This window comes from Strongylocentrotus purpuratus, unplaced genomic scaffold (assembly GCF_000002235.5).
Source record: "Strongylocentrotus purpuratus isolate Spur 01 unplaced genomic scaffold, Spur_5.0 spur5_contig_837, whole genome shotgun sequence".
In the NCBI taxonomy this organism is placed as follows: domain Eukaryota; kingdom Metazoa; phylum Echinodermata; class Echinoidea; order Camarodonta; family Strongylocentrotidae; genus Strongylocentrotus; species Strongylocentrotus purpuratus.
The window spans coordinates 851,736-862,608 of NW_022145543.1; the positions used below are offsets into that span (position 1 = coordinate 851,736).

A 10,873-nucleotide genomic window follows, 5' to 3' on the forward strand; every position below is an offset into this window, starting at 1 on the left:
CAGTACCGGCGCCTGCAATTTCCAACATGCAAGTGAATGCATTGAGCGGTCAGTGTGTGAACAGCCCTTATGGTGTAAAGATGATGAAATCCTCTCTGCGCTTGAATGTTAGGTCCAAAGTCCACACAAACAAGCCTGCAGGATAGCATGATGATGTATGAAACATAATGATATGCGAGTTGCACACCTCACCCTCATGCACATGCAGTGGCGGATCCAGGGGGAAAAAACGTGTACAAACACAGTAAATTTACCTTTTTTGGGAGATGCCCCCCCCCCCGGCGCTCAATCCTATTATGAAAAGCGAACCCTTCTCCTATTATGAATAGCGACCCTCATTTCGTATTATGAAGAGCGATCCTCTTCTCTTATTATGAATAGCGCACCTCATTTTGTATTATGAATAGCGACCCTCATCTCCTATTATGAATAGCGAATCTCATTTCGTACTACAAATAGCGACCCTCATCTCCTATTATGAATAGCGACCCTCATTTTGTATTATGAATAGCGACGCTCATTTCGTATTATGAATAGCGACCCTCTACTCCTATTATGAATAGCGAACCTCATTTCGTATTATGAATAGCGACCCTCATCTCCTATTATGAATAGCGACCCTCTACTCCTATTATGAATAGCGAACCTCATTTTGTATTATAAATAGCGACCCCATCTCATATTATGAATAGCGAACCTCATTTCGTATTATGAATAGCGACCCTCATCTCCTATTGTGAATAGCGACCTTCTACTTCTATTATGAATAGCGACCCTCATTTTGTATTATAAATAGCGACCCTCTTCTCCTATTACGAATAGCGACCCTTTTATCCTATTATGAATAGCGACCCTCATTTCGTATCATGAATAGCGACCCTCTTTCCGTGTTACGAATAGCGATCCTTATAAGTAATGAACCTCATTTCTTATTATGAATAGCGACCCTCTCGTCGTATTATGAATAGCGACCCTGAGTGCAAGTGAATGCATTGAGCGGTCGGTTGAATCAGGTACTGTATATATTTGCTTGGACTTTCTTTGGCAGGTTATTGATAATTTTGTGATTATGCTTTGTCAGTGTGTGAACAGCCCTTATGGTGTAAAGATGATGAAATCCTCTCTGCGCTTGAATGTTAGGTCCAAAGTCCACACAAACAAGCCTGCAGGATAGCATGATGATGTATGAAACATAATGACATATGCGAGTTGCACACCTCACCCTCATGCACACCAGTGGCGGATCCAGGGGGAAAAAACGAGTACAAACACGGTACATTTACCTTTTTGGGGAGATGCCCCCCCCCCCCCCGGCGCTCAAGGGGTTATCGGGAGGAAAAAGAAAGAAAAATATTGTATTATGAATAGCGACCCTCTTCTCCTGTTATGAATAGCAAACCTCTTCTCCTATTATGAATAGCGAACCTCATTTCGTATTATGGATAGCGACCCTCATCTCCTATTATGAATAGCGACCCTCTACTTCTATATGAATAGCGAACCTCATTTCGTATTATGAATAGCGACCCTCACCTCATATTATGAATAGCGACCTTCTACTTCTATTATGAATAGCGACCCTCATTTTGTATTATGAATAGCGACCCTCATTTTGTATTATGAATAGCGACCCTCATTTCGTGTTATGAATAGCGACCCTCTACTTCTATTATGAATAGCGACCCTCATTTTGTATTATGAATAGCGACCCTCATTTCGTATTATGAATAGCGACCCTCTTCTCCTGTTACTCTTCTCCTATTATGAATAGCGACCCTCTTCTCCTATTATGAATAGCGACCCTTTTATCCTATTATGAATAGCGACCCTCATTTCGTATTATGAATAGCGGCCCTCTTTCCGTGTTATGAATAGCGACCCTTATAAGTAATGAACCTCATTTCTTATTATGAATAGCGACCCTCTCGTCGTATTATGAATAGCGACCCTGAGTGCAAGTGAATGCATTGAGCGGTCGGTTGAATCATGTACTATTTGCTTGGACTTTCTTTGGCAGGTTATTGATAATTTTGTGATGCTTTGTCAGTGTGTGAACAGCCCTTGTGGTATAAAGATGATGAAATCCTCTCTGCGCTTGAATGTTAGGTCCAAAGTCCACACAAACAAGCCTGCAGGATAGCATGATGATGTATGAAACATAATGACATATGCGAGTTGCACACCTCACCCTCATGCACACCAGTGGCGGATCCAGGGGGAAAAAAACGTGTACAAACACGGTTAATTTACTTTTTTGGGGAGATGCCCCCCCCCCCCCGGCGCTCAAGGGGTTATCGGGAGGAAAAAGAAAAAAATTGGGCCCCCACCCCTAAGAAATCCTGGATCCGCGCCTGATGCACACACATTCACACACTCCAAACAAAGGCCTAAAGCTAATAAAAAACAACAAAAAGGAAAGTATAACTGATGGTAAGAGGTTTGAAATTGATATCAAAGAAAATTATTCATAAACAACCACAAAATATAATCATACTACATAACACAGTTTGCAAACCAGAGATGAAATGTATCGATGAAGTGCATATATATATATATATATTGACTTGGAAATTGGTTTGTAAATATTAAGTTGGGGTTTCATGTTGATAACACATTTAATAATCTGCAGATACAACCCTCCACTTAGGCTACAAATGAAGATTAGAGACACCTTTAGGTTAAAGGTAAAAATATCAAGATTAAAGATCTTTAGGAGATTTGGAATATTTTGTCGAGCTGGCATACATGCACACCCCACCCTCATGCACAGTTACACACACACACAAACACTCACTCACAGTCTGTATCTATTCGTAATGACCTTGTCCCTCTAATGCAATGCATGAGGATACATGCACACACGTATCTTGTTGGCCTTTTACATCATCTTTATAAACATGCAGAAAACAACAGGTCTATATCAACTACTGTATGTACAGATTTTAAAAAGGCTTTTGATTGCTTGGATCACAATATTCTAATTGAAAGAATGGTTAATATGCACATAAGACCTTGGATAATAAATTGGATCATAAGTTTTTTAGAATGTCGTAAACAAAGTACATTATATCACGGGTGGCCAACCTTTTAAAGCTCGCGGGCCACATCTAACGATTGTCATAACTTGGCGGGCCGTAGGCCAGGCGGGGGGGGGGGGGGGGTAATCACATATTGAGACATACGGGGTGTGCCGCTCTAATGGGTAACCTTTTTTACAAAAAGAATCCCTAAACTTGGGTCCCATTTTTAACAAAAATATCCTAAATATGGGTCCGTGTTTTCAAAAAAAATTATTTAAAAAAAATTCAGGGTTTTAACCATGCAAACACCCGAAATTTTTATAAAAAGGGCTTTACTTTCAACAAAAATCTGCCAAAACAACCCTTAAAAATGGGTAGAGGTTACGAGGCTTCAGCGGCACACCCCGTCAAAACCAAATCTGAAATCCCTCCCCCCCCCCCCCACACACACACACTCATGTACACACCTGCAATTTTGCAAACAACAAAATCAGTCGAACAAAATCAGGCTTACTTTTGTAGTGTGATTTCTGGCTGACAAAATATGAGGCAAAGTTGTTTACCTTTCTCTTCTATGAAGAAATACTTCAGAGATCAATCCGATTTAAAGTTTCTGTCTTCATCAGAGACTTTCCTTTTCTTCGCACGTCTCGAAATCGATGCCATGTTGGTTGTTATTTCAAACAAAATCAATGACACAGCAGAAAGAATATAAGGGGACTATCCACGATTAAGATTAATGAAAAAATTAAACGGCGGGAGAAAAGGGTTGTACGTTTTAAGACAAGTATGGCATTTCAAACATATTTCTTGATTCACGATCGATTGGGCAAAAAGAATTTCCATTTTCGGTTTTACTTAATAACATTTGGAGTGGATTTTAAAAGATTATTATTATTGTTATTATTTGTATATTTACAAAGGTTACTGCATGTGGAAATAACAAACTGAAATTAACACGGCGAGTGATGTTAATATCGTTAATGTAATGTAATGAGAGGGAATTTGAGGAGTTTTGTATAAGCCACGTAATGAATCAATATGTTGTGAATGATGAAAACAAATTATGGAAATAAAGATAGCTGTGTGTAAATGTTTTACTCTATTTCATCGCTGTTATGCGGGCCGCATTTCATTCATATACTATTTTTATAATTACGTTTTCAATGCTCCGCGGGCCGCACAAGAAGAGCTCGCGGGCCGCATGTGGCCCGCGGGCCCCAGGTTGGCCACCCTTGAAATAGATTAATGAGTATGATAGAAATGAATAATATTAAGATTTTAAATCCACCAGTCAAGGAATGAAACAAAACTTTCAACATTTTGAATTATGGTTTGATTCTGATTCCCCCCCCCCCCCCCCAAAAAAAAAAAAAAAAAAACCCTCAGTAGATCTTCAGTAACTGCAAAGAGGAGAAAGTGATCGTCAGAATTGTCTTTCATTCACGACCAGTAATGGTTCACCTATGAAATCCAACTCAATAGAACATGTCCAGATGGAAATGGACAGTGGCCAAAAGCAAGCCAGTTATTCAAAATGCTATCAATTCTTGATCAGTTCAATTCCATCAGCTGGTTCTCTTACATATACACAGGCATGAATTCTGCAGTAATTGTACCAGTAATGTACTGTATTGTGTTCGATCTAGCTTTTGTTTCTGATAGATTTGTAAACTGGATATTCTCAGCTTGTAAAATTTATCAGATTCAGCAATTAGAAGTTCAGCAAAAGTTGATCCATCAACCAGGACTGAATAATTCCCTAATTCTCAATGGTCAGGCTTCATTTCACTTTGATAAATCAGCAAAAACCTGCAGACTGCATCTCTCCATGTTGGATTCAGTGGTGGTAGAGTAGGTGCCATTAGAGTAGATGCAGGTGCACAAAGTGTCATTTCAGTTAATTGCCTGGATGTGTCAGAAGAAAAAATAGAGTACAGGTAGGTAGATCGTACAACATAAATGTTGGTGATAGTTTCTCTATGGTCACAAGCTCTTGCTAATTTACTCACTTCCACTCTGGACCCAATACTATACCTACCTCTTTAAAAGCCTTACCAACCCAAAATACAACCTAAAGCCCTGTCAAAACCCAATCTGTTACCATATATTACTGGGTAATGATACAATATATTTGTTTATAAACCCAGGGAAGCCTCATCAGCATCAGTGCTGTTCTTCCTGTAGGTCCTGCAATTGCATTTATCCCAGCAATCGCCCGATACATCTGGGTAGAGGGTGCCAAATGTGTTTTAATCTCTTGTCAAAATGGGTTAGTGCCATGCTGGGATTCAAACCCTTAACCCTTGGATTGAGAGTCAAGGGAATGAACCATACCACAGCACCTCCATATATGTGTATATAAAGAACATAAACAGCAAACCTCAGAGGAAAGAATGGATCACCAATAGGTGCTTGAAGTTCAGACTTTTTTTGTATGTACATCTTTGTGAGTATGTATAATATCATATATGTTCATGCAATAGAGATGGTCTTGCAAAGAAATAGAGATTGATAAATTGTTTAGCTGTAGTCTTGAAAGGAAAATGCTCATTGAGTTGTTCTCTTTATGTAGAACATCTGAAATACTTATATCATTCTCTAGATTTATAATATATAATTATATAAAGCAATCACTGATGTTGAGATTTTCACTCTAAATCAAATTACAATACATATACATCATCATTAACCATTGGATATAGATTTTTAAAAAAAATTATAGACTTACCTAACTCTTTTGTTTTCAGATTGCTTAAAGATTCTCCTTGTAAAACATGAAGTTATATGCAGCCTCAATGAAAACCACACACAGCTGTTTAATTTTTTTAGAGAAGCTTACATCAAAGGGCAGCAATGAGGAGCTTGATTTAAGCTATGTGACCATTATTATCTCATTTCTTTTCATAGTATATTTGTGTGTGTGTGTGTGTATTTAGAGAGAGAGAGGGAGAGAGAGAGAGACAGAGAGACAGAGAGAGAGAGACAGAGAGACGGAGAGAGAGAAAGAGAGAGAGAGAAAGAAGGGGGGGGGGGTGCAATACATTAAATTATATTTTAAATGTGGTTATGCTTTGTGTGTGAACAGCCCATATGGTGCATAGATCACATTCTCTGTGAATGTCAGGTCCAAAGTCCACTCCATCAAGCCTGCAGGATAGCATGATGATGTATGAAACATAATCACATATCTGCACACCTCATCCTCATACACAATTACTCACAGCCATTTAAATGTTGTTTATATATAGGGGGAATAATTAAATTCATTGTGGATGATTTTCATTGTGAAACAAAGTGATATCATATTAAACTTTAATTCTTTAACATGTAGGGTTGTTTTGTTTTATATATCTAAGCAGGTTCAGACAGCAGGACAGATAGTAAAAATCAATGATTAAATTGACACATAATATCACTTCTATTAATTATTTTCTATTTTTTTATCTTTGATAATCAATAACCTTGCTTTTATGATTAATCGGAGCTAAACCTTAATTGCCCATTATACTCTAACCATTGTTATTGGCATTTTTCTGATAAACAAGGTGGGGTTCGTTTATACCATTTTATATTTCCAATCAATTGACAATAATACCAGACTAAAACAACAATATGGAGTTTGGATATACGGTTTCAATAATGTATTACAGTCTTTCATCTAGTAACTTCTATTCTACTCATTCATGTTTATATTTTTAAAAGTAAAAAGTATAGAAAAGGGGACAAGAAACTTGAATTATTAAATTCATTTGGGCCTAAAGATTTTGCTTTGAAATTCTAATTGTTTTACTGTTGTATTTTTATATTTTCCAGCTTTGTTTGTTTGGCGTCGAAGGCATTCTGAAAGAGGATTTGATCTCGTCCGACTTGGCTCTTAGTCTTCTCAGCTCTCATCTTACATCAATGCAGTGTAGTCAAGATAAAGCTATCAGGGCAAAGTCTCTCAAGGTATGGATATTCATATGAATGCATATTCACACTTATGTCTATGAATATTCATGGTGGGTGGGTGGGTGTGGGTCTGTGTATTTTTTTTTGTTGCAGATTCGTTTCAATCAGATCTCATAATTTTCATTTAGAGGAACTGCCCTCAACCCTCATTGGCGTCTCCATTTTCTTGATAACATGACGTACTTTAGTCGTTTGTCAAGTAAATGCATTCAAATTTATGGTAGCTTCTTTTCGAAGTTTGTGTAGTGATTGCACATCATATTATAAAGAAATTAGCTGCACCCATGTCATGCCAAAAGTCATTACATCATACCATGTATATCTTCATTTGTATATCTCCTGTATTTTCATAAGGAATATTCTACATCAATAGGCAGGAATAAATCTCAGCTTTCAGAATACCTACACTTATTCTTTGAGGTGAGGTTTCCTTTAATCACTGAGCACAGGCTAAGCACCCTTCCAAGTGAGGCACAGGGTAGAAATGCAGATGGTTCAAATATCCATGGAGATGTTTATTTATCATAATTATCAGAACAAATGCATGTGTAGTAAGATTCACTGTGTAATCCTAAAGCCTTTTGCTTGTCACCTATGGAACTTTTTTTTTTTTTTTCATTAAAGTCCTGTCTCAATTCTTTCTTTTTTCAGATTTTACGTCAGTTGGAGAGGCTTGAAGCAGACACCAGTCTAGATCAGCCACTGATACCGGAGAGCCAGATCATCTTCCAGTCAGTATTAGAAGCTGCTGAGGCTGAAATACCAGCATCCTCGGCTAACACAACTCCAGTAAAAACTGTTCTGCCAAGAGATGCCTTTTCTTCCTCAGACGGAGCACCAAAATCATCTGGAGGATCTTTGTTCAGTGGTATGACCATAGCGACCAGATCGCCAGTAGCTCCTGGAGGGAAGACCTCAACAGGGATGTCTTCGAGTTCTGCCAGTAGGCACAAGGAAGCTAAAGAAGGACATTCAGTAGCTGATCTGCTAATAGACACCCAGTTCATGTCAAAGTCAGACTCGTCAGAAACAAACTTACTCCTTTCTGACACTAAGCCAAGTTCAGTAACAAATAATCGAACAGAAGGAGAGTTCACACAGGTAATGAGTGCACCTGCTGCTTATAGCTTAAGTAATGTAAACCCTGCAGCAACACCAGTACACCAGAAATCTGTTGATCCAGAGGCATCTCAGCACAGTAGGATGGATCCTATAATATCCAGAGAGGCAGGGTTCGCTGACCTGTGGAACACGGTGTCCCCCAAGGAAGCATCTTCTGACCCAAAGGCTTCATCAAACCAAGTTCTCTCACAGCTCAGTACAGCAACGCCACAGGTTGATATGCCTTCACAACATCCTCATCCTAGCATGACCTTACAACAGCCAGTCATGTCAGCACAGCATATTTCCCAGATGTACCCTCAGCTATCATCGATCACCCTGAGTGGGATGACCTCGACACCGATCAATCTTGCCAAAAAACCAACCACGGGGTTTGGATTTGTTGTGGACAATGATGATGAGAAGCAGAAAGCAGGAGCAAGTAGAGATGCCTTTAGTTTCATCCAAGAAGCAATGAAAAATAGCAAATCATGATGACTAATTAAAGAGGAAATTAACCTCGCATGTGATACCCTTACATGTAGAGACAACTGTAGTGATTGGCCTCCTATCAGTTTAGAATATAAGCCCCTTAAAAACAGTTTGAACACTCAAGTTGAATCAATTATTTTTAGCTCTCTCGTCGTGGCATAATTAATCATCACTTGATTATTATCATTAGAAATTGTGTCTATTCCTCTTAAAAATGACGCCATATCTTAACAATTTTCCAGCCAGAGAGTGAGTAGCACAACATAATATAGGGCGGGGTAAAGAGGTGATCACTGCATGGTATTGGTATGCATAGCACTCTTTTTTTCTTTGACACAAGTGTGATTTTTGTTAATGACATTGAAGCTTTTGTTTCCCAACTGGTCATCCTTGAATGGCAAATTCTGAAGAATCTGATATTGAAATTCATGCATTATGGTGACATGTCAGGCAAGATTCAATTTACTGATTGGTGATCAACTTTCTGAGTGTACAATACATATGGGGTGCAGTACCTTTTCGGGTCAAAATTGTGTAAATCTGATATGAAAAATCTGGTATTAAAAAATGTGCCAGACTCTATGCGATAAAGTCACGAAAGCTTGCAGCAAAAAAAAAACCTCAATCGTATCATGGCAAGGGGTAGGGGGTGGAATCTGCCTCCCTCATCCCTTTTAGTTTAACAGGGGAAGTCCACCCTGATATTTTTTTTGGTTTTGATAAAAGCAGAAAAATGAGAGAGGCAAATTAGTGGAAGTTTGAGCAAAATTCAATTAAAATAGGAAAGTTATGAATTTTGAATTTGTTATCAGTTACGTATTTTGCGAGCTCCTCTCCAATTTTCTCTATACAGAAAATTTTATAAACTTAATTTCCTTAGATATTGGTGACAGAATGAATTTTCTCATATAGGGGATGTATAAAAACGTATGTGAGATAATTTTATTTAGGGTTAATGACTGATTTAAAATTTTCATGAGGGAAACTAGACATTTTTTAAAGTGTTATAGTACTGGGAAAATGGGAGGGGAGCTCGCAAAGATTTGTCACAGAGTTGCCAATTTTGATTTGATTGATCACACCTTCAAAAATTCATAGCATTCTAATTTTTAATCAGTTTTGGCTCAAGCTTTTACTGAGCGGTTTCTCTCATTTTTCTGCTTTTATTAAAACCAACTTAATAACAGGGTAGACTTTCCCTTTAGGTTAGTGTTAAGCATGTTCACACCCGTAAAAAGATGAGGGTAAAAATGCTGTTAGCACCTTGGTCAGTTACATTTACGTTGTGACCCAAAAAAGCTTTATGAGAAACCATTGTTATTGTTAATCAGGTAGGCCTAGTTGTATTTCCATTCATCTCTTTCAAGCATCTCATTTATTATTTGTCTTTCCAAATGTCTGTTTTTCTGCAATGTTTGTTTGGTGGGGGGGGGGGGGGGGTTCTTGGTCACAATGGTTCACGCCTTTCCACAATAGTAAATATCTCTTTTGTGTATAAAAGCATGATTGCCTTTTAACAAGTGCAATAAAGTAAATCCAACATTATTTTTCTTTTATTGTTAGCTTTGATTTTTGTATGTCTGTGTGTATTTATTTTTACTGTATTCAATGTTAGGTCAAGTCTCTTTTTATTGTTTTTCTTTTGAGCCGTCTAATACCCCCTTCACATACATGGATGTTTCTTACGAGTCCTTACGGATCACCAACTGTGAACTGGTGCGATCTTTAAGGACTCGTAAGAGAAATCTGTGTATGTGAAGGGGGTATCATAGTAGAACAGATAGGAACAGGAGGTTTTAAAAAAGAAATAAAGAAAAAATCTAACTTCGAGTAGGAGTCGGCCAACTATATATGCAATTTTGTCATGTAGCTGTGGTGGCACGACTTCAAATACAATTTTCAGAAGAATCCTGTTTTAGTTTTATTGGTGCATAATACCCCCTTCACATACACAGATTTTTCTTACAATTCCTTACGGATCGCACAAGTTCATGGATCATCTACAGATCCTTACGATTTGGCCACTTTTGCGATCGATCTAAGAGTTGTTACGAGTTATTACGAGATATTTACGGTTTATCACAGTCTATTACGAGTTATTACGATGTATTTACGGCAAAAGTGCTGAATTATTCCTTCCGAGTTATAAAAAAAATTTAAGATATAAACAGTGGTTATAAAACTATTGTGAAACATCTCATTGATTTAATTTTATGTTTTTGTTATCTAGGAGTTCATTATTAAATTGTGAGAAGATGCTAGAACTACTGACATCATCTACAGATCCTTACGATTTGGCCACATTT

At 37.9% G+C, this 10,873-nt stretch overlaps 1 protein-coding gene across 1 annotated transcript; it reads left to right on the forward strand.

Moving 5' to 3' along the window:
• Nucleotides 1–3,390: 3,390 nt before the first annotated feature.
• On the forward strand, nt 3,391–10,112 carry LOC105441138 (putative GPI-anchored protein pfl2). The gene is made up of 3 exons (XM_030986025.1): nt 3,391–3,426; nt 6,837–6,971; nt 7,626–10,112. Exons 1-3 carry the CDS (start codon nt 3,391–3,393, stop codon nt 8,568–8,570), a joined length of 1,116 nt encoding a protein of 371 aa, XP_030841885.1. The 3' UTR covers nt 8,571–10,112.
• The last annotated feature ends 761 nt before the right edge of the window (nt 10,113–10,873 follow it).